This window comes from Zea mays, chromosome 5 (genome assembly GCF_902167145.1).
Source record: "Zea mays cultivar B73 chromosome 5, Zm-B73-REFERENCE-NAM-5.0, whole genome shotgun sequence".
Classification (NCBI taxonomy): Eukaryota; Viridiplantae; Streptophyta; class Magnoliopsida; order Poales; family Poaceae; genus Zea; species Zea mays.
The window spans coordinates 185,785,371-185,809,959 of NC_050100.1; the positions used below are offsets into that span (position 1 = coordinate 185,785,371).

Consider the following 24,589-nt stretch of genomic DNA (forward strand, 5'->3'; position numbering starts at 1 on the left):
ATCACAAACACCATGAGCAGGAACTGGAAGGAAGCCATAACTCAGTTTGCCGCCATGCGCGAAGACCTTGGCGCTCTTTGTAAGCTACTACTGCCTTTAGCACCAGAAGCTCATATTTCTAACGGCAAGAATGAAAGTCCAGGCAGCAAGAGTAACAGATGGAAGTACAATTTCTTTGGAAAGAAATCCAGAGATGATCGTTCTCCACGCGCTGAGGACAACAAGAGTTTCAGGAAGCAAAAATCATTTGGTGCAAAGGATGTCATCTCAGAAAAGTCTGACTTTCACCATCTCAATGGTATGACTAGAGAGCAAGTGATAACCTACTTTAAGTCTGAGATCAGCAAAATGAAAAGGATGCACAAATCAGCTTTGCAAGAGAAGACCGAAGAACTGTTCAGGCTCAAACGAGAGAAGGGGTCACATTCTCTCAAGAATGACATCGAATTTGAACCTTTGAGAAAGAAAATTCCAGAGCTTGTATTGAGAATGGACCAAATCATTTCCAAGAATATAAAGGTACCTGCAATCTGCATGACCCATGATGAACTCGATGAAAGATGCAGATTGATGAGCAGAATCGATGCTTTGTTCTATGAAAATCAGCATTTTCGAGGGTTGCTTGCAGACAGGATGAAGGACATTAAGGCATTATCATCCCGGCTATCTGAAGCCAGTATAGAACTGTCAATGCAGATGCTGTCGGAAGAAGAGCTCCTGAGACAAATTGATAAAGTTAGAGAAGACTGTGAGGACCTCAGAATTGAATGTGATATTAGAGAAGGAATGTACCAAACTGTTACAAAACATTTGCTTGATGACTATAAGGACAATATGGATGGTGCTGCTCTAAATCTTAGTGCAAAATTGTCTTCACTTGAATCTGCAATATCTGAAAAGGATGAGGCATTATGCCTATATAACGAAGAAAATCACAGGTTAAAGGAGAAGTTAGCTGAGTTAGAAAAGGAATGATTGATCCACAGTGACCAGGAAGTTCCAGAAGCCATAAAACAAGATAGCACAGAAATTGTTCTGCGTGACATTGAGGTTGAGCCTTGCATGTCACCGAGAAGATCAAATGCGGACGATTCAAGGTATGACGAACTTGTGAAACTAGACTCAAGCTTAGAGCAAACGTCATGTGTCCTCAAAGAAATGAACAACAAAAATATGGATCGCAGTAGTAGCCTCAGTAGGAATGAGCAAGAGAAGCAGCTGGAGTGCATTTTAGTATCTATCATGAAACTATCAAAAATATGTCAGCGGAAAGAACCGAGAACAGGTTTGTTTGTGTTCATCTTCATTACATTTTGCTTCCCAGGCATTTTTATTTCTTTTTTTTTCAAAAACACGATTCCAATGTCGTGCATTGGCCGTTTCAGGTCAGAGGAACTTAGCGATCACTGCAACCACATGGTCAGACAAGCCATGGTACTAACAAAGATAGGGCTTTGGTATAAACAAATGATTGAAGCGAGGCGTTCTGAGCTCCAAAAGGCTGAAGCCAAGGTAGTTCTAGAATTGAATTTTTGTTTTGACTACAAGAACAGCACATGATATATGATTATATAAATCGATCATGTAGGAACTCTGAAAAGTTTTCTAGGTGGCCAGGTTATGGTATTGGGCGATAAGATCACCACATAGTTGAGCCTTCTCCGAAAGATATATTTAGCTCTCGATCATTACTCTCCTACCTTGCAGCAGCATCCTGGTGTAAGTATCTCAGCTGGAGATAGCATGCATGCTTTGCGTCCATCCATGTATTTTGCAATGGTCCAGTATAGTTAATGTTTAGAACATCACAAAAGTTAGCATGGTTTCCTTTGTATGCAGCTGCTAGACGCTTTCATGAAGACGTGCAAGCTTGTTGCAGATCTGAGAAGTAAACAGAACGAAGGCGATGCAACATGAACGAGGAGGCGGTATGGTGGGATCTCCCTTGGTATAGCTAATGTTTCTCATGTGCTTATCCGTGTTCCACGCCTGCAGCTGCAGACCAAGTGAAGGATCCTATTGAACTGAGGTTTTAGAATTTCCAGATCCTGACCTGCAGTATATCTTAGTGCCAAGTGAACCAATAGCTGCCTTGCTGATCTTATGCGATGCAAGTGGTAGCTGTTTTTATCTGCAATGATGACTAGAAATCTGAAACTATGTACATATGGCATTGTGCTCACGTTGTCACGTGCTTGTTGGTTAGAGAATAGGGTTGTTACTTGCTTAGTTAGCAGCCTAGGCCATGGAATAGAGAAAATGTTAACTACATTGTAAGCATAAAATTTATTTATCCCCACTCTGTGTTGATGAGTATCTTTCCTCCATCTAGATTGATCATATTGCTACTCATTGGACGCGATCATGGTCCACCCACTGTGAAATGAACATGTCGAATGCTGGAGACAAAAAAATAGAGCTGGGCTCCGCCGAAACGCAAGTATTTCCTTTGGCTGGCCGCTTTGAACTGTACCTGGACGCCTGACTGCCTTTCTCGTCGTGGCCTTGAGCATCCAGAGAGCTGCCTACTTTGTGACCATGTCGATGAAACAATCCAGCAAGCAGCCGTCATCCACGCGCAAATCCTACAAGTCGTCGTCTTCCATGATGCGCGCACCCCCTACTCGACTGGGGTGGAGGTGAGGCGAGGACGAGGAGGCCTCACCACGGGGATGCAGGAAGGCACCGAATCCCTCGCAGGCGGTCTGCCGGGATCGAACGACGCAGGCGAAGCCATGGAGGTCGCGCTTACGTCGACCACGGAGGCAAAGAAGTGGAGGGTTTCCCGTCTCCTGATCTCATCCCATGCCATGATTCAGCACCACCTCCCCATCCTCCTATGTCCTCGTATAAAGCACGACAGCCCACTATAGCGCTGCCGCCCATGGCAGTTGCAGCACCAGCACACACCGATATCGCAGCTCCGTGTCGCGAAACCTACCCTACCGCCTCACGGTCGCCAAGTCATGCGACTGCCGCGACGCCTCGCCCCCACCGCCTCCCTCCGCTGGCAACAAATGTTGCCTATGCCGGTTCCGCAACAACAACCTCCCACTCTAATCATTTTTGGATCAGACTGCCTCTCCGCCATCGAGCATCAGCACGGTGAGTCCTCTGTCCGCCTCCCCCTGATTGTTTTCCCACCTCCCCATCTTTTTTGGCGTAGACTACCTCTCCGCCATCGAGCATCGAGTATCAGGATGGTGAGTCCACCACCTGCCTCCCCTTGATCGTTGTTTTTGGCTCTAGCAAGCAGCTCGCCCTCTGAGGTCCTCAATCAAACACTTGGTGGTCGACCGCTACTGTCCGTGCACAGGCTGTTCCGGCGCGTCGCGTGACAGAGTGACCACGATGGGGCTCGTGATTTCTACATTGTGAACTAATTCTTCAATCCCGCTAGCTTTTAGTTGCAGAAATTTATGGATACAAAAAAACATCCTCTACAGCCTTGTACATTTGGTTTTCTATGCATATTTCTTCTTAAGGTTTGTAGCATAGCCTACTAATTGATTGGAGCAGTTTCAGAAGCTTCTTTTAGGTATATATTCTTAGCCTTTTTTGAGAAAAGTACCATAGCCTATTAATAGTTGTTTATCACTATTTTCTTTTGTTCCAACTTTCCTTGATATGCCATATCTCCCTCCTAATGCATGTGGTCGCCTAGATCTTGTTTCTTTCTTCGTTCCATCTCATTTTTCATTAGTGATTAGAACTACAATCATCAAATGATGGATTTGACTAGACTTGTTCTACTTGTACTTTTCTGTGTGTATTGCAGAACATGGAGGTGCGGTTGAGAGGAGCTTGCAGAATCTGTCAAGCGGTAGGGACCGATGGATGGGCTGGAGGCGCTAGCTGACAGCTTGTGTGTGCTATATAGTCGTCCGTTAGCTCCTTATATATATGTACAACACTAGCAACTCAACTTAAATTCGCTGAAAGATTGTATTTATATGTGCAACCATTAAAACAGTGTATGCTAATGTCCAATTCTGTTGTATTCTATTTTTTATAAACTTGCAAGCTATTATTTGTATCATGGCCATTGTACACATGTATGCTTTTTTGTACGGTGCACTTGCATCTGTCTCTATTTCACTCTCTCACTCATCTGCTTTTTTATGCTTCTCTTTCGGATATACTATTGAACACATAGATAACCAGACATTTTATCCAATATTTTGTATTGCGTTGCAACGCACGGACACCTAACTAGATGGGCTTCCGAGCAAACTTTCTCTAGACCCCTAAGAAAAATATAAGATCCGATCAGATATATATCGATGTTCATCCCAGCGTACTCCCGTTGCAACGCACGGGCACACAACTAGTATATATATGAAGGGAGGAAGGAAGTAGTAGTAACCAGATACTCGAACCAAGTCAGGTAGGTACGATGATATGGATACATACATCATACATGCGGGTCCGGCCTGAATCGCGGTCGTCGTTGCCCGCGGCCCGCCCGGCTGGGTGCATGAACCTGGCGAGGATCGAATCGAGGCCGCCGGCAGCCCGGCACCTCCTGCATGGAACTTGGCCAAGTTGCGCGATACTTTTATCCCTCCCATGACGGCCGTCGTCGGGCGTCCGGGCGTGCGTACGGAAAAAACCGAATGGTGGTGCCGCTTCGCCCCAGCCAAACCGTCCGGGCTGCTGCGTTGTAGTGCGCGCGCGGCGGGAGACCGACGGTCGGCTGGGGCGGCGGGTCGTCTCCGTCCAACACAGTCAGCCGTTACTACTGTAGTCTGTAGTACGTATTAGCTTAGCTGCAAATAGAAGAAAAGTTCAGGATCGAAGACCAGCAGCGTAAAGAAGCACGAGAGGCTGCGTGCGCAAGGGAGGAACAAAGAATAATAATCGGAGCGACGGCATCGCGTGATTCCGATCCTACGCGATGCTCGATGCTACAGCTACACTGTCGACGGCCGGACCGAGCTCGAAAAAAGAGCAAAATAATGCCGCCAAAATAAACGCTTTTTTTATATACATCTCGACTATTTGGTTAATTGGTTCGCTCGCCGCAGCGGTTATCGTCCATCGCTACGTTTAGATACATGTGTTGGAACCGGACCGCCGACACATGGCGTGTCCGTCGGGGCCGCCCGCACACACGGCGCGCCCACCCAGGCTGTCGGGCCGCGACACACGCGCCCGCACGTATAGCAGCGGGCTTTAGGTCTCTTGGGCCAACACTCACCCTAAAAAGCTAGCCTGATAGGGGTTGTCACCCTCAACCTTATAAACCATGCTTTCACACTCTCACCAGACAATGTGGGACTATTCCCAACAATCTCCCGCTCACACATTGTGAGCCGAGATTTGTCTGAGAATGCACTGGGCCAACCTGGCTCTGATACCAATTGTTGGAACCGGACCGCCGACACATGGCGTGTCCGTCGGGGCCGCCCGCACACACGGCGCGCCCACCCAGGCTGTCGGGCCGCGACACACGCGCCCGCACGTATAGCAGCGGGCTTTAGGTCTCTTGGGCCAACACTCACCCTAAAAAGCTAGCCTGATAGGGGTTGTCACCCTCAACCTTATAAACCATGCTTTCACACTCTCACCGGACAATGTGAGACTATTCCCAACAACATGTTAGTTACAAGAGTGCATCCATAGTCAGGTATCTTGAACCATGCCTCGACAATTGCATACAGACAGATTCACTGATTGCATTTTTTGACGAAGACAACTTCCAACCACGTACTTGATGAGAAATGTCCAGAAATCATATGACAATCCACTGGTGTTCCAACTCATGACCCCCTGCACTAAAGAAGCAAATTTAAAAGTCCAAAGATATTTACTTAGTAGAATTTAAGTGTCAGACTATTTTTGTGATTTCAAGAGCATGGCTAAGTTCCATGTTCCTGCATATATATAATGCACCCAAAAGGGTTGGAATACCAAAGAAAAATGAAAGTTACCTATCGGCCTCGAAACAAAATAATAGAAAACCTTGCTTCTTAAACCCCCCAAGTACTTAGAGACGTCCCGAGAAAAGAAGGCAAGAGAACTTGCCATGGCCAATCATAAAGATGCCCCAAAAGAAGAAGGGAAACTGGTTAAAACATGGCACTAGAAATGAAGAAAAAAGAAAGAAATTCGAGAGCTAAACCTTTCTTTGAATGAAATAGCCACCCTAAATATGGGCACACACAAAGACGATGGAAAGCTAACTAGCCCTCGTGTCGAAAACAAGTAATGAAATGCAAGAAGCACCATGTAATAAAATGGCCATAAAATTCATGTCCATATGACAATGTATAAATAGGGCAATAGCCAATATAGATATATATTTCACAAAGATGGATGCTTTGATTATTGATCACAATCCTAAGCTAGTGTCTCTCGTGAAAAGCAAGAAAAGACCAGATTGGAAAGAATCGAAAGAGAAATAACCACATAATTAAATTCTCTAGACAAAAGAGAAGTGTTTGGACCTATAAGCCGCTCACCACCCCAAAGACATCCGATAGGTTATAAGTGGGTATTTGTCCCAAAAAAAGAAATGAAAACGATGAAATTGTAAGATACAAAGCAAAGCCAGTTCCTTAAGGTTTCACTCAACGCCTAGGAGTTGTTTATGTAGAAGCCTATTCTCTGGTCATGGGAAGAATACCTAGAGATACTTGATCTCATTAGCAATCAACTTAAATTTAAGCACAAAATTAATGGATGATGTTACAACCTATCTTTGTGAGAATCTAGATACCGACATTTATATGAAAATTCTAGAAGGGGTCCACGTACCAAACAAGGATGAGAAATATAGAGCTATAGTGTCAAACTAAGTAAATCACTATATGAACTCAAACAATTAGGAAGAATGTGGTATAATTGTTTGAGTGACTTTCTAAGCAAGAAGGCTACACAAATAACGAAGATTTCCCTTGTATCTTTATACAATGATCCTCAAATGGATTCCGTATAATCTTGGCCTACATCGATGACTTAAACATCATTGGAACACATGAAGAAATTAAAGAAGTTTGCTCATACTTAGAGTTTGAGTTTGAAATAAAAAATTTGTGGAAAACCAAATTTTGTTTAGGTCTACAACTGAACATTTTGAAAGAGGTATACTAGTGCACCAATCAACCCACACACAAAAAGTGTTGAAAGGTTTGGATTTGAAAGGGCATACCCTGCCAAGACCTATATGGTTGGAAGGCCATTTCAATAGACCAAGACCCATATAGATATAAAAAAGAGGAGGAAGTCTTAGGAGATGAATATTCATACATATGTGCAATTACAACACCCATGCATCTTGCGAATAGCACTAGAGCAAGCATCGTGTTCGCCATAATTTACTAGCAAGATATAGTGCAGAACCTCTTATAAGACAATGGAAGCATATGAAGGACATCTTCTGTTGTCTCTAAGGAAGCAAGGTTCTAGGCTTATTCTATCAGAAAAAACAAGATTTGAACTTGGTTGGATATGTCGATGTAGGTTATTTATTTGACTCACATGCACACAAGTCACAGATGGGGTATATTTTTCTCTATGAAGGAACCTAGAGATCATCGATAAAGACTTCAGATGTAACTTCGACCAATCACTCCAAAACTACCATACTATATAAAAGCCTCCTGTGAATGTGTATGGCTTCGAAGAATGACCAACCATATCCAGTCATCGTGTGGTTTAAATGTCAAACTAACCCCCACTATTATTTACGAAGATAATACAACTTATGTTGCGGGTATAGATGAGCTTTGTGAAGAGCAATCTTACGAAGCACATGAGTTCCAAGTTCTTGTATGCACATGAATTGTATAAGATGAATGAGATAAAAATTTGCACACTAAGTCATGTGAAAACTCACAGACTTGTTCACAAAATTCCTTCACGTATCCTCTTTTGAAAGATGAGCCTAAGGACTTGGAATGATGAGGCTTAGAGGGAATTCTACATCAATTGGGAAGAATCTTCGCATAGTCCTAAATAAATGTTAAAACACAAAATTGTACTCAAAACAATCTTAAAGACCGGTTAAAATTTGAGTGAGTTGTACTCTTCTCCTTTACGTGAATTTTCATATAACTTTCCAACTTAACATTTTTAACGAGGCAATTCGAACAAACTACAAAGCAAACAAACGTGGACTATGTACCCTTTTCTCCAAAAATTTCCCACTAGATTTTTACAAAGTTTTTGGAACATGAACATCACACAAGCATTAGGGCTAAGAGAGAGTGTTGAGAAACTTAATGGGCTAAACAAGGCCCACGTGGTCCATATACCTGAATCCTAATTTGAGCTATAAATAGAGGAGCCTTCACTATGTAAACTAATGTTATTAGAAAGGGTTAAATATAACCGGCAGCATTTTTCCTCGTTTGTCTTCTTATGTGCAGTTTTAATATAGTCATTAAACTACACTCAATAGCAAGTGGTTCTTAATAATTGCAATCTTATCGTCAGCAGGCGAGACAATCTCTTCATCAAATCCAGTCGGCGGCGTCGGCGGGGGCAGCCGGGCAGTCATTCCCTTCCCTTTCTCTGAGCAATCCAGCGATGGGTGAGGCTGACTAGCTGAGCAGGTCGGGCGGCCGGCCCTGAAGAGATGCCCGTGCCCCGGTCCCGGTCTTTCCACTTGCAGCTAGCTAGCAGCGGCAGCACCTACCCTAGGTACCCCACCCGGCCCAGTCCATGGCGCGCGGGCGGTCCCCTCCGCCTCCGCGGCACCACGCCACACGCCCCGAGAACCAATCACGTCGTCCGCCTGCCTGGCTCCTCACCCCCGCCCGGTCTTTTAAGCCCACCACGCCCACTTGCAGCAGCAGCACCACCACGCCACCCCACCGTGTTCCCCATATCGTCCAGTTGCCGTAGTTTTACGCGAGAACGCACGCGCGCATCTGCCAAAACAAACAAACCCACGTCCCGGCCACCGCGCGCGCGCGTGCCTCGTCGTCGTCCTAGCTAGCTAGCTCGATCGATCCTCCCTCGCTCAGCTGCCGTCGACCTCTCTCTCGCGGAGAGAGAGATAGAGAGAGGTTGGGGTTTGTCGGCACTCGGCAATCGACATCATGAGGCGCTTCCTGCCTGCTGGAGGCGGCGGCGGCGGCGGGGAGCCGTCGTCCTCCTCGTCGTCGGGCGGGCACCAGCACCACCAGCACGGCGGGCTCGCATCGGGCGAGAGGGCGGCGGCGGGCCTGCGGTACCGAGGAGGCGCCGACATATCGCTGGGGCACGGGCACGACGATGGTGGACATGGTCGTAGCATCGACGCGGCGGACAGGCGGAACGACGGGTCCATGGACATGCTGGCGCGGCACAGCAGCTCGCCGGTCGGCTTCTTCTCCAACCTCGTGGTGGACAACGGTGAGCTAGCGAGAGAAACCACACCACAGTTCCATTTCCATGTGTGCTTTCCTTTATCTTCACCAACTGCGGGGCACGAATTAGTCCTAGAGCATGCATGATTATTTTAGTTTGGAACTAGCAATTTGCATTGGCCAGTAGTAATGCCTAATAAATGGCCACAGTCATGCACCCAACCCTTTCGACAAATGGCCAATTCCCCCATGAAGAAGCAGGCCGAACAGAAGGCAGGGCGTGGTTTTTTGTTGCATTGATGATAGGCGCCGGCCGGCCGCCGCAAAGGAAATCTACTAAGCTAGTGCACCGGCCACTAGCTAACAAGTTTCTGCAACTTGTTGTCTTGTTCCGTGTCGTGCACTGGCCAGAACTTTACCTGCCCGTTTTGGTCGATTTAAAGCGGGGAGCCGGTACCGAAATTTTGCTACATGAGGCCGCACAAGCTAGCTAGTTTGCATAAACAGACGCGCGCGCGTGCGGCTTTTCGCTGGCTGTGCTGCCCCTTGCATGCCATGGCCCATGGCCCATGGAGAGGGCAGCGCCGGCATCTTTTACAGTTTCAACTTGCCATGGTTACTTTAATCGGTCTTAAATTTCTGCCACAAATACGTACTCACTCACATGGTGGTTAATATAAGGATTAACTTTTGTTCAGCATAAAATTACAGACCCTTTGCTACTGAACGAAGTTTGCATTAAATCTTAAACCACAATATGCATAAGTAGATTGTATATATAATACAAAAGCAACAGGTTTCTCCTCCACCCCTCAAAATCTTAGCTTATACATGTGGCCTCTTGCATAGTCCCCTAGTTTGCTAGGGGACGGGGAACAAAATGGTTATGTTTGCGACGGTCTCCTCGATAGTGAAATGTGATCGATGTCTAGGATTTTGAAAGTCATGGTTTTCTATATTGTTGTTAAACTCACATGTCCACAATATATATGTTTCATTTTCTAATACCAGTATATATAGCTAATGTTAATTGAAAGTTCTTTTTGCCACTTGCGCAATATGCTGACGTGTTGTGCGCCATTGCCTTCCATTTATCCATTCATTAATCTGCACCGGTTGTTGTGAAGTCATTATGCATGTACACTATGTCATTTGGTACTATATATATATCTAGAATCTCGAAAGTTAATTGAGAGGAGCAGAGTTGGCTCATGTTACGTTGGCTTCTTTCTCTAGTGGAGGATAAGAAAACAACCCATTTGCTGAAGTTTTCTAGAGTCAAACATATAAATGCTTTTGTATGCTCTTCCAACCTACTACCGCACACAGTTTTCCTTAGCGTCTCTATATGCTAATGTTTATTTCACCTTAGTTGCTGCTGAGCTATCTATACATATATAGTATGATGGAAAACGCTAATCTGTAGATAATCCTTAACTAGAGTACTATATATGGAAATAATAAAACGAATAACATATGATAGTGGAGGAGCACAACTTGATGTTGACATGACCTCTTTTTTTTAAAAAAAAAAAAGAAACAAGGCATATTAGCACACATCCTTGATTCGTCTGAAGCCAGCCAAACAAGTGCAATTTCTATTCTTAACTATATATATAGTAATGTAGTTAGGCTTTCTTAGCAAATTTAGCTTGTCCAAAAGTGGTGAAGCCGGAACAGGTTAGTTCGCTTAAGATTTAAGTCAGTTGTTCATATTGCTGCAGCTGCAGTTAATAGAGACAAAAATACTATAGAAGCAGTATCAAGCGAACAGGCTGTACATTTTTTGTGGCTTCGGCTTCTAGACCAAAACTGCTTCACTTCATCACTTTTTTTGCTTGATTTTGACTTCACAAGTTGTTCTCGCATGTGATTGTTTGGGAGACTTCTTCGAAAAGCCACAGAAGCTACATGTGAAACCTTTTACTAGAAGCCTTGCTAATTTGCTAAAGAAACCCTTACTATATCGATGGGTTTATAAGCTTATTTGTATGTCATAATCGGTGGTCTTTGCTAAAGTTTTTCATTTGAAATTAAAACAATTGTTTGTTTCTCCTCTCACTTTTTATTTATTAAATTAATGCTAATATAGTGTACTACTACTCCATCTACCCTAGAACCAAAGCAACTCGAATTTTGTCCCAAATTAAGATATTAGGTATTTGGATATATTAAAACATTCATTAAATACTCAACCTTATTTGGGTAAGGGACAATTAATATCCTGCGTGACTTGGGCCAATCAAAGTATGTGTTGTCTTAGGCCATTCTTAATGCGAGTTTCATAAGGGTTTCATTCTTATTAAATGATATGACACATAAGCAAAGTAGACGACATGACATGTAACATGATGAAGAGAGATATGAGAGAGTTTCATGGTGATGAAACTCTGTTTACACTGTTTTCTAGATAAATATTGACATGGCACCTTGGAAACAGTGTAATGAAACCCCCATTGAGAATAGCCTTAGGGCATGTACAACACTGAGACACCAGTTTAGTTTTTCAAGTATAAGAGATGACTAAGAGATTGCATGGTACATCCCTGAGACACTGGATCATCAATGCAGCTAAAAGACAACGTGTATGGAAAGTCGTGAAGAGACGGGCTCTTCGCGAAGTGTCCATCTCTTGTATTTTTCACTTAGCCCCTTAGAGACTACTCAAGAAACCATATTAAATGGTGTTGTACATGCCCTTATATATGAAGGAGTACAAGCAAGCGACTTCTGTCATATCCCTTAAACTATCCTAGAAATCCTAGAGGAAGCTTATATTGGGATCCGAGGGAATAATCTCAAAGGAGATAAAGAGAAAACTCATGTAAACACTAGGATGCACATAGTAGAGAACACACTTGTGGTGCCAAATATACCGTCAGACCTTTATATATATGTTGCCTACACAATTTATCTCATACCCGTTTAGATGTAGATATTGGAGCATGGAATTAGAAATTGGAATCAGCTTTCTAGAATTCTATTATTTAGTTGTATATGGAATTGAGATTTAAAATCAGAGAGCCAATTCCCTAGAATTGGATTATAATTAGAAACTTTCTCTCCCAATATAAAGCATCATCCCTCTGTATTACATGGAATTAGACCAAACAATTCCAAACTCTAATTCAGTGACATCCAAACAATAGAATAAGAATTATATCTCATTTCAATAACATGGCTGATTTGGTATTGAACCCAGTTCAATTCTATGCCTTCCAATATCGACATCTAAACGGAGCATTATTGAATTGAAAACCAGAACTTGTCTCAAGCAAACCAATTCTGCTACTACAAAGGTGCATGACATCATCACGGTGCATGCCCTAACTAACGACGATACTTCTTTCGAAACGGAGGTCAATACTACCAAATGGATCCCACATGGCAGGGTTGGCTACTGCTTTCTCTGGAGGGGCTAGATTCTGGTCTAGGTTGGCCAAGTTGTGAATTATATGAGGCTCACACTAATTAATGGGGGTGTTAATTAGTGCCTCAAACCCTAACCAAGGCAGCCACTTGTGTTAATCAAAGGTAGGGGACCACATGGCACGCCCACTTGGCTGCGGTGGGCCCGGCGGTGTCTGCAGTCCAGGTTCAGCTGACGGCTCCACCATGACGTCACCGCCGTCTTGCTAAAAACAGTAGCCTATATATGCAAGTTGCAAAGTGTCTTGGCACTTTGTGCGATCCTCCTCCTAACGGCCACACCGGATCTTGTATAGTTTGGCCGACGTCTTCCGTTATTCTGATCTCCGTGTTTAAATTAGTTCGACAAGAGCTAGCGTCAGATTTCTTCTTCGTCATCAGGAAGAGCTACCAAATGGACAGTCAAGTTTGTAAATTAGCTAGTTGCCCACTGGTTCAGTCCATGCATTAACCATCTTGGCAAGTTGACAGCTTATTTAATCTCTCGATCGAAAAAGCTGACAGTTAGATAATATAGTGCGCGGCTGGTTGGAATTAATGGGAATAAACTACGCAGGGTATCCACGCTCAAATAAAGCCGGAGGCGGTGGTGGCGTCGAAGGTCAGCAGCATGATCCATCAACGGCCGCCAATGCCAGTGGCAGCAGTGCCCGGAAGATGAAGACGCCCGAGTTCAACTTCACCGGTGCGCAGCAGGGCCAGCAGCTGGGCGCGGCCGCGGGCCACCTCTCGCGGATCTCCGAGGACGGCGCCTTCCCGGGCGGCATGATGGGCGACCGCGCGGGCCGCGGCTCTGCTGGCGAGAGCAGCGGTGCCGCCGCGGCGGCGCGCTCGTACTCGGCCGGCGGGTTCTCCATCGTTGGGCCGTGGGAGGAGTCCAGGGACATCATTACCACCCTCGGCGCATACGACCCTCAGGTATGCATGGAAGACTAATTAAGTAATTAAGCATCTACGCGTCGTCGTCGTCCGCGTTCTCTGTGTCTGATCGATGGATCTGCGTGCGTGTAATGGATACTGCGTGCAGTTTAGCGGCGCCATGGCGGGTACGGCGCTAGAGATGGCGGGCATGGACAGGTACGTGCAGCTGCAGCAAGACCAGGTGCCGTTCAAAGTGCGCGCCAAGCGCGGGTGCGCCACGCACCCCAGGAGCATCGCCGAGAGGGTGCGTGCGTTCGTTCGTTCGTATATGCATGCCCAAACATTATCGTCATGTTTTCGCAGCCGCAAGCAGGAGCGGTTATGTTGTTCACCGGTCGTTTAGTTACATATATATATGGTGGTGCAGGAGAGGAGGACGAGGATCAGCGAGAAGCTCAGGAAGCTCCAGGACCTCGTGCCCAACATGGACAAGGTATAACTACTACACGTGAGTAGTTCATCTATGAGACTATGGCGTCGCAATTTGCAAAGGTTTTCTTGCGCGTAATGCATAGATTAATTCTAAGAGATCGAGGCGGCGTCGTCAGACCACTCAGATGATACATATATAGAATGATGATCACTGTGCAAAGCAGCAGTTCTAGTTTGTGCATCTAGCTAATACCTGCAGTCCTGCACGAGGCAGAGCAATAATGGAGATGCATGGGATCGGAGTATCTAATTAAGCAAACTATCTTACTGAACACTAACTAGAAGCGAAAGAAATTTTAACTGAAGGCGATCTTGCTTATCATATGCATGTGTGTTGATGCCACAGCAAACGAGCACCGCGGACATGTTGGACCTTGCAGTTGAGCACATCAGGGGCCTGCAGAGCGAGCTGCAGGTAATAATAATCTACGTACGTACGTACGTGCGTGCGTGTGCATGTATATGTATGTAGGAATATACGTACGTTAATGCCTTTTCTAGAGAGAGTACACTGATCTGAAGACGAATGCGTTTCAGTTTCGACTGATCACAAGCTGGTATTATATTATAATTATATTCTTGCCAGCAGCACACAAGAGGCCATCTAACTTGATGCCTTTTCCTTGATCCGCAGGCTCTGAAACACGAACAGGAGAAGTGTACCTGCTGCCGAAAGCGATAGCGATTCACGACGGCCGGGGGATCGGACCAAGAGAGCAGAAACACGTACGTCGTCTATCATATCTGTAGCGGTTCATAGTTGATACGTGCCCTTACCTTCAGTGTCCTTGATGAGAGGAATGTACATGGATGAAGACATGACAGACAGCCATCTAATTTTAGTTACAACAACATGTCGGATTACCTACTGCTCCACCTTTTCCGAAGACCGAAGCAACGAAGACCCATGTGAGCAACTAGCTAGCCAGTAGCCAGTGCAGTGCAGTGCTAAAATGGGCGGCCCTCCTAGTCTGATCCGATGATCCTTGGATTTCTTCTGTTCCTGCTTGATGTTCAACTCCAATTTTAGATCTCTTTTAGGATCTGAAAACAGTTTTGCTATTTATTTAAACAAGCTGCTTAATTTTATTTTGATATTTAGTATAATTAATATTTGTTGACTGACGTCAGAAGAAGAGGCTCCTTTTTTTTTTCTTTTGTATAAGGTAAAAGAAAGGGCTTTTAGGCTTTTATACAGATATAAAGGCTTTGGTGATGTTTTTGTATATATTTCTTAAACTTATAATTGTTTCAATAGGCATTATAATAGATCTGTATTATTTCAGAAGAGGGTATTTGCATATAGACTCAGCACAATACTTCTTTATAAGATAGGGGAAGTTTTGCCGTGAAATTTAATAAACTTTTTTTTTGAATGTGTCATGTGTTTCATTAAGGATGGCTCTAATGCACAGGGGTTGTATCTAATAACGTCATATCACTATTGACCAGCCGGTCTGTATCTACCACTGTCAACATTTATCTACCAGAACTTTTCAGTGTGCAGTCTATACTGTCAGCCTATAGTCATATCAACGTCATGTCAGCTTTTATTTTCAGACTCGATGCACAACGAAACATGGGTTTTAATTCAAATATCAAAAAACATTAAAAACATATAGCTAGTTCAATAAATAATATTGTATAAATCAAACAAAGTTCATTAAATCTAAAAACAATAAAAGGACAACGTTTTCGTTCAGTTCGATGATCATGATTCTATTCAAGAACTAGTTTCTATTGTACCACTTGGTGTTCTTGTACTGGCTACAAGATCAACCCATGTGGTGTAATAGAAATTGATTCTTCGATGGAGGCGTAAGTTCCATAGTTCGGATTCCACCTAAATAGAGATGGAAATGTATGAACATGGTTGAATATGAATGAAAGAAGGAAATGTGAATGTGAGTGAAAGAAGGGAAGGAACCCCCCTTATTTATAGGTGTGACTTCAGGATTTTTTAAATTCTCTTTCAAATTCAAACGCTTGAAATTGAATAGGACAATCAGATGCTGACACGTGTACAAATGGCGAGCGATACCGACCGTGTCCAATTGGTTTCGGTCGCAGCCTCAACGCGTCGGTCAGTATCGACCGCGTGAGCTCCAACGAAGGCGGTACCGCTCGGATTGACTAGTCGACAACCCAACCAACTGGCCAATCGAGTCGACCGATGCTGTGATCGTCTCGGTCAGTACTGACTGCCTAGATTACCACGCCAACGGTCGGTATCTGAAAGGGAATTAGGCTTACACCTATTTTCCTAATTGATTTTGGTGGTTGAATTGCCCAACACAAATAATTGGACTAACTAGTTTGCTCTAGTCTATAAGTTATACAGGTGCCAAAGGTTCACAAAAAGTCAATAAAAAGACCAAGAAAAGGGTTCAACAAAAAGAGCAAGGGATAACCGAAGTGTGCCCTGGTCTGGCGCACCGGACTCCAAGCTAAACTTCGCACCTTCGGGAATTCTCAGAGGCGCATCGCTATAATTCACCGGACTGTCCGGTGTACCACCGGACTGTGTCCGGTGCCCCAGAGGAGAGCGACTCTGAACTCGCCAGCTTTGGATTTTTGCTCCGCTAAAATTCACCGGACATGTCCGGTGCACACCGGACTGTCCGGTGAGCCAGCGGAGCAACGACTACTTCGCGCCAACGGTCGACTGCAACGCATTAAATGCGCGCCTGCGCGCGCTAAAGAGCAGTGCACGCGCGGGTGGCACACCGGACAGTCTACAGGACATGTCCGGTGCACCACCGGACAGCCAGGCGGGCCCACAAGACAGAGCTCCAACGGTCGGAACCCAACGGCCTGGTGACGTGGCTGGCGCACCGGACAGTGTCCGGTGGCGCACCGGACTGTCCGGTGCGCCCGTCGACTGCAGCCTTCACCAAACGGCTAGTTTGGTGGTTGGGGTTATAAATACCCCCAACCACCCCGCATTCAAGTCATCCAAGTTTCTACACTTCTACACCTTACAAGAGCTAAGCATTCAATACAAGACACACCAAAGTGATCAAATCCTCTCCCAATTCCACACAAGGCTTTAGAGATTAGTGAGAGAGATTTGTTGTGTTCTTTTGAGCTCTTGCGCTTGGATTGCTTCCTTCTTTCATTCTTTCTTGCGATCATCTCAATTGTAAGCAAGGCAAGAGACACCAATTGTGTGGTGGTCCTTGCGGGAAGTTTGATTCCCAATTGATTTGAGAAGAGAAGCTCACTCGGTCCGAGGGATCGTTTGAGAGAGGGAAAGGGTTGAAAGACACCCGGTCTTTGTGACCGCCTCAACGGGGAGTAGGTTTGCAAGAACCAAACCTCGGTAAAACAAATCCGCGTGTCACACTCTTTATTCGCTTGCGATTTATTTTGCACCCTCTCTCTCGGACTCGTTTATATTTCTAACGCTAACCCGGCTTGTAGTTATGATTAAGTTTGTAAATTTCAGATTCGCCCTATTCACCCCCCCTCTAGGTGACTTTCAGTATCGACCCACATTGTACCCGGCCTAAGAGAAAGATAATTAAACAAGCAACTACATGGTAGAATACTCGTAGCGCGTGCTACAAATAGCTAACGTAGTGGCAAACAACCAACTAGAACGAACAACAATAGCAAGAAAAGCAAGGTGCGATTACAAGCTTAAAATATGCCCTTGTGGTTTGAGTTTATAAGGAGTGATTGCCAACGTAGTAGCGTCTTAGTTTAAGTCTGATGGACTATTATGGACATGAGTGTGTGTAGCATGTCACTTGGTTGTGGTGTGTAAGTATGGAGTCTAAAGTCGCAGGTCGACGACGAAAGTGAAAGTCATGTGGTTCATTTCGATGGACCAAAAGCGGTGAAGGACGAGCATTAGGACTTGACCGAGGGACTAAAAAAGTCGAGTGACTAGATACGATGGCTGACACCTAGTGATACCGATAGACACAAGGACATGATGGAGCAGATAATGTCGTCAACACGGTCGAGAACGGGTGCGACATGTTTTTAGGATGTGAGGGCACATATGGAATACATTACCTACAATGGTTTGGTGGTTGAGCCTCAAAATCACCCAACGACAGTTTCATGGGTTTGACCTCAAAACTTGGAGCAAGGTTCTTATGGGAATCAGAGGCGACATGTAGAACCATTGTGGAGGTTGCGTCAAGACAAAACAAATCCTTGAAGGGAGCATGATCGTCATATCAATGGTTTGAGATTTAGACCATTATGCTCCTAGCTAAGTAGTTTAACACTTTAATTCTAAAATATCTAGAGGTGTATTAGGAATATAAAATAGCCTCTATAAATAAGAGGAGAGCTACCCCGAGCCAACCACATCTCATGTTTCTATCTAGTGTTTAGTTTTTAGGCTTTATCTTTCTTTAGAATACTATTTAGATCTATAAATGTTTTAGTAAACTATTCTTCATCTATGTATTTTTAGATATGGGAACACGACCATTACCATGTAGGTGTACGGTGAAATCCATTCTCATGCTCTTTTGACTTTATTAGGTTATCGATTTGGATTTTCCCTTTTGGTCTCTTCTGTTTTGATCTTTCAATGGGTCTTTTGAATCTGAGTTCTTAGGAACTTAAGGATTGAATATAAATGTGCAGGTACCTTCAAGGATCATTGCCACCAAATGGTTTGGGAAGATTCCACTTGAGCATGAAAATCCAAAATATTGATCGATTTTGAGAAAACCACGATTTAAAAGTGTTTGTGGTTGAAGATTTAATCTTATGAATCTTATTTTTTGACACTTTTAAAATATCATGCGAAGGTGTGTAAAAATTTAGCTCAATTGAAGTTTGTTTGAATCAATTTTGCCATTTAGAGCCTTGGTTTTGGACACTTTGGCAATAGGTTGAGCGACACTAGCACTCATAGAGTAGCACTGTCAAGGAGAAATAGTGTCACTCGTGGAGCAACATTGTCATGCTCATCTAGACAAATCTTTGTTTTGAGTGATTTCATAGTTCTAGGAGTTTGTTTTTTGATATGTTTGTTTGGGTTTGTGTGTTCCCCTATGAACTTTTCTAAAGTATTCAATCACTAGTTGGTTATATCTTCAAAGCATTGGCTCATGTGCTTGGAAGATATGTCTAGACAACACCTACGTGGTCCTTCATGTTCGAGCTGCTCCCTCCCAAGTAGAGATGACAATGGGTACCCAAAAACCAAATACCCGATGGTTTTTACCTGATATGAAGGCTGGTAAGGGATGATTTCTTTATTCGTGGATATGTTAATGGGCAAGAACCTCTACCCATAGGGTAGACATGTATGGGTATGGGTGGGTACTACCCACACTCATGTATTCGTGAGTAAAATATACCTGCATCATACCACTATTACCATCTAATAAGGCCCATCTTAATTAAAAGAAAACCCTTCTCTAGGTAGCCTTTGATTATCTATCAAGTTATGTAATCATATGATTTGTTATATTTAAAGTTGAACTTAATTTTTTTCGTGTTTGTTTGATATTTTGAGTGATTGGCATATTTATACTTTCTTAACGGATGTGGGTTACTCAACAGGTAAAATTACCCACGTGGTATGGGTAGGTTAAGATTCTATACATGTTTACATCCCCACTTCCAAGTGGAGAGCCATGATGAAAACAAAAGTGTCCATAATGTTTTTCTCATGTTTCTTACTTTTAAGTTTGATCAAGTTGGATATATCGGTACTACTCACGAGATCTGGTCTACCCTAAAGAAATTCCACGAGGGCAATGACTATATCAAGACCAGAGTCTTTGAGACATGCCAATCAGGGCATGAGAACATTGTTTAGTTGACTGGGGAGTCTATGGGTTCCATGTTTTCACGTTTATGTTGGTCGTGAACAAGATGCATTCAAACAAGGTGCAACTATCCTATTATGATCAAGTTGCTCCACACCCTAGATCAGAGTGTTTGGGAGATGAAAGTGTTGTCTATCATTGAGTCACGAAACCATGAGACCCTCGCTATGGATGAGCTATTCAACAAGCTCAAATCCACAACGATTGACCACCAAACTCAAGCCAAGATTGAGAATTTGGTGCACCCACCATAATCTTTGTCTCAAGATGTGGTAGTTAACCCTTCATCCATTATGTTTGATTTGTTCTCTTTGGTGTCTATTATAGAGGAGTAGATTGAGTTTCTTGGGAACGAGGAGTTAGCGCTTGTTGCCGGTAGATTTGTGTGGTTTCAGAACAACCACATGAACTTGTCAGTGTTTTGGGTCCGACCGCACACCCGGGGTTGCCCCTCAAGGTGTTTTTAGGAGTAGGACGGTGTCGCCGACTGTAGCTAAATGGTTCGTGCCAGATGCACGAGGAACAATGGACAGTGTTTACAGGTTCGGGCCGCTTTGAAATGCGTAACACCCTACGTCCTGGCGAGTATGCTTTGTGTATGGGTTACAAGATAGCTCGTAGAGAGTTGAGGTGGATGGCTGAGTAATAATGGGATCGATCGTTCTGAAGAGGTGCCCCCTAGGCCTTATATATTCGACCGTGGGGCAATACATGTGGATATGATAACAATGTGCACCTAAAGGATAGTGAACCGTTTTAGTCTATCTTCCTATGATTCTGCCGACTTATCCTCGCCTGGTTCCGTCGTACGGGGCTCCAGCGCGGGAAAGTCGGATCTTCTGTTGCGGTCGTTTGCTCAACGCTGTGGGGCCGTCCGGGCTTGCACCAACCCGGCCTTATGTCGATCTGCTTCACTGGTCGTTCCTCCCCAGGCCCATGAAGGAGTGACCTTACGATTTATTGGGCCCTTGGGCCTTCCGTGAGGTCTTTTATCCTTCTAGTGGACCCGGGGGATATCTGTCCCCCACAAGCCCCCGATCTTCGGGCTGATTTTGAGATAATCAGCCCAAAGATCCTAGGTCCAGCTTGTAGTCTTTGTTTATGACAAGAAATGCTTTCCAAGCAGTCTGGCAAAAACGATTTTTTACTGTCTCCTCCTGCTTTGATCACTCGTAAACTGGAGCCTTGTTTCATGCTTGTGCCTTAGAAGTCGGCATTTCATATTGTAGGACCCTGAACTTCATTGGGTGCACCGGAGGGGTGTAGCCCCCGAGCTTCGAGTGGATTTTGAAAAATAATCCACTCGAAGGTCTTCATCAGAAATCTTGCCTTCAGTCTTGCCTTATGCCTCAGAAACTGGCGTTGCTTTCTCTTGAAATGGTGAATCATTGGGTGCACCGGAGGTGCACCCAATGGGTGTAGCCCCCGAGCTTGGAGTGGATTTTTGAAGATAATCCACTCGAAGGTCTTCATTTCGTGTCTTTTTGCTGAGGGTCATCTTTTCTTTTTTCGGGTGCCTTAGAAGTCGGCATTATGACATCCATATTATGCTTTAGATGTCAACATTATGTCATCAATATTATGCTTCAGAGGTCAGCATGTATTTTGTCTTTTGCAGCCGAGTTCGTGATCCGCCCATATCTTGCTAGGTGGTGCAATTTATTTGCTCTGCGACTGATTGGACATTTGATGGACGTTCCCTGGCTAGTCTTCACGTCGCTTCTGTCGGTCAGATTTTGTACTTCACCGGCTATATTTGGCTTTCCTTTGATCCTTACTGATGTCTCATTTTTGTCTTGAGGTATTTATTGCATGCCCTGCACGGATGTGACAGTTTTGAAAAATATACTGATAATTCCTGGGTGTCCCCCCCAATGGGTGTGGGCAAGGGACGGCTTGGTACGCTGAGTGTTTTAGCCGGCTGCTTCTGAGTAGTTATGTGATGTGACGACGGGCGTAATCATATCATCCGCGCTGTTTGACTGGAGTCCCAATGGGTGTTGTGTTGCGTGAAACGGCGTCAGCCGCCTGACGTGTCTTCAGACGGGTTGAAGTGCGTATTGAATGCTTCGCGACTGTTCAGTGACCGTGGTTGGAGGTGAGCGGTTGCCTTCTTCTTCTATAAATAGTGCCTTTGCCTCTCTGGTTTTTTCACATCTCTTGTTGTTCTCCGCTGCTTGCCTTCTTCCTCTCCTTGCACTTCCACCATGGGCAAGAACAACAAGCGCAAGCGCGAGCCGACTCCTCCATCAGAGGACTTTGGCGACTCGGAATACTCGGAGGAGGAGTTATCCTCTGAGTCCGAGGGGTCTCCAGCTCCCGTCTCTCCCCCAGCGTCGTCCGATGACTCGGACGACTCTCAGGGAATTGCTGCGGAGGTCTGGACTTACATCCGAGCCATCGAGCGCTCCGGGCTCGAAGGCTCGGATGAGTCGGAGTACTCCTCGGACGAGGAGGACTCGCCCGAGGAGGACGACGATGGCGACGACGACGACGACGACGACGGAGGCGATGGCGGCGGTGACGGTGACGGCGGCGGCAGGGGCGGCAACAGCGACGACAAGGGCGGCAACGGCGGCAGCAGCAGGGGCGACAGCGGCGGCGGCAGCAGCAAGGGCAACAACAAGGCCAGTGGCTAGATGCCACTGGTCTTTAGATGTTAGTATAGTATAATGTAATAATGTAGTAGTATTAGTAGTGTAGAGTAGTATAGTGTAGCGTAGTAGTAGTAGTAGTAGCAGTAGGGAAGTATCAACTCATAATGAGTTGATTTGTAAGTACTGTTACTTCCCTTAATGAAGAATGACTTTGTCTCCTCCTGTGCCAATTACTTTGCTTCATAGTAAGTTGATCTCTTATTTGTGAAGTTGATTCATTCGGAATAGTATCTAAATAACTCGGGCATCATATCGCCGCTTCAGGGGTGATGGCCGAGCTATTATTGTCAACATTTATTGCATTTGAAATAGAGTCCGAGTGATGACGAAACCATGTCAGCGTCGGAATGACTGTTGACCACGTCGGCGCTCTTAGAGGTGACAGCCGGGTGACTTGTGACGACGCCAGCGTTTTTTAGAGATAACCGCCGAGCGACTGAGAACATCGTCGGCGCTTTAGAGATAGCCGCCGAGCGACTGAAGACATCGTCGGCGCTTTAGAGATAGCCACCGAGCGACTGAAGACATCGTCGGCACTTTAGAGATAAATGCCAAGCGATTGGAGATATCGTCGGCGCTTTAGAGATAGCCGCCGAGCGACTGGAGACATCGTCGGCACTTTAGAGATAAATGTCGAGCGACTGGTGGTAACGTTGGCGTTTTAGAAATAGCCGCCGAGCGACTGAAGACATCGTCGGCGCTTTAGAGATAAATGCCAAACGACTGGTGATAACGTCAGCGATTTAGAAATAACAGCCGAGTTAGAACGGGCCGTGTCGGCCACTTTGAGGATAATAGCCGAGTGACGATGTGGCACACCGGGGTTTTGGAAGTAGCTGCCGGGTGACGATGTGGCACGCCGGTGTTTTAGAAGTAACTGCCGGGTGCTGACTGGGCGCTTTTGGAAACGGTATCTGACTCGGGAATATCCCACATATACTGTGCTTTCAGCCGCCTCTGCTTTTTGTGCCCTAGTTCTTGCTTTCCTGCCTCCAGATCCTCTCTGCAATTTGGCTCTCGCTCTGTTCGCCAGTAGAGTTGAGATGGCGCCCAAGAGAAAGGCCTCGAGTTCATCCGCTGCAGTGATTCCCCCCATCGACCCCAACAACCAGTTGCCTTTCGCAGGTAACCATATGTCTGTTGTCTCCGAGCCTGACCTTCTCCACCTCGTGTCCGTCGGGGTCCTTCCCCCGAGGGAGCTTTGTTCTTGGCGGATTTGTCATGGGGTCACTATCCCGACAGAGGATACCCATGAATCCGTGATTTACGTTCCTTTTCTTCTCCGCGGTCTCGCTCTCCCCATTTCTCCCTTTTTCCGCGGCCTCCTTGATTTCTATTGTCTTAACTTGACCCATTTGAATCCCAATTCTATTCTGCAAATTTCCATTTACGTTCATTTGTGCGAAGCTTTTCTTGGCGTCATGCCACATTTTGGACTGTGGAAGTATCTGTATCACTGTCGTCCTGGAATGGCCGGGGGGCAGCATCAGCTGGTCGGGGGTGCTAGTTTAGAGATGCGCCATGGGAGGAAATCCGATTATCTTGAAATCCCTCTCAAGGACAGTATTAAGGGATGGCGTTTGGAGTGGTTCATCGTTGAGAACCACGAAAATTCTCTCCCCCCACGGTCGGGGAGACAGCCGGACGTTCGTACCCCGAGTTGGACCGAGTCCCCCACAAATCAGGAGGTTGCTGAGGCTGGGGCTTTGCTAGTTGAAGTTGGACTGCTGAAGGAGAGGGGCCTGACTGCAGAGGCTGTGGCTGCTGATTTTGTTTTCAAGAACATTCAGCCGTTGAAGGACAGGGCTTACCCGGCTTATCTGTACCGAGGCCTAGCTGACTCAACTCGGGTTACCAATAGGAGAATTCCCTCTGTGGACTTGGTGAACCGACTTGAGATGATTCTTAGAGGCAAGGTATCAAATGTTGGTGCCCCAGTGGCATACTCGGCCTGGAACCTGCCTCCTTCCAAAGCCTTCACTCATTTTGTTTCGAATCCACCTGTTGCTGATGGCAGTTTGGGCCTTAGAGTGCGACCCTCTGCTGAAGA

The 24,589-nt window shown here is 45.3% G+C and overlaps 1 protein-coding gene and 1 pseudogene across 2 annotated transcripts; both read left to right on the plus strand.

The window, feature by feature from the left end:
• LOC103627391 (WPP domain-associated protein-like) lies at positions 1-2,339 on the plus strand (annotated as a pseudogene).
• A 6,144-nt stretch (positions 2,340-8,483) lies between these two features.
• LOC103627392 (transcription factor bHLH128) lies at positions 8,484-15,373 on the plus strand. Of its 2 annotated transcripts, XM_008647681.3 has the most exons (7): positions 8,484-9,342; positions 13,282-13,643; positions 13,753-13,890; positions 14,014-14,079; positions 14,425-14,493; positions 14,713-14,804; positions 14,922-15,373. In XM_008647681.3, the coding sequence occupies exons 1-6, from the start codon at positions 9,048-9,050 to the stop codon at positions 14,758-14,760; spliced, it is 978 nt and encodes a 325-aa protein (XP_008645903.1). In that variant the 5' UTR covers positions 8,484-9,047; the 3' UTR covers positions 14,761-14,804; positions 14,922-15,373. The 2 variants fall into 2 exon arrangements, with proteins under 2 accessions (XP_008645903.1, XP_008645902.1); XM_008647680.4 differs by having other exon boundaries at positions 14,713-15,373.
• Positions 15,374-24,589: the final 9,216 nt, after the last annotated feature.

What these genes read in the sequence shown, in the direction of transcription:
- LOC103627392 (XM_008647680.4), top strand. Translation starts at nt 9,048, where the DNA reads ATGAGGCGCTTCCTGCCTGCTGGAGGCGGCGGCGGCGGCGGGGAGCCG. An exon ending in TCGGCGCATACGACCCTCAG is followed by an intron (nt 13,644 to 13,752) that starts GTATGCATGGAA and finishes TACTGCGTGCAG; the next exon opens with TTTAGCGGCGCCATGGCGGG. An exon ending in GCCTGCAGAGCGAGCTGCAG is followed by an intron (nt 14,494 to 14,712) that starts GTAATAATAATC and finishes CTTGATCCGCAG; the next exon opens with GCTCTGAAACACGAACAGGA.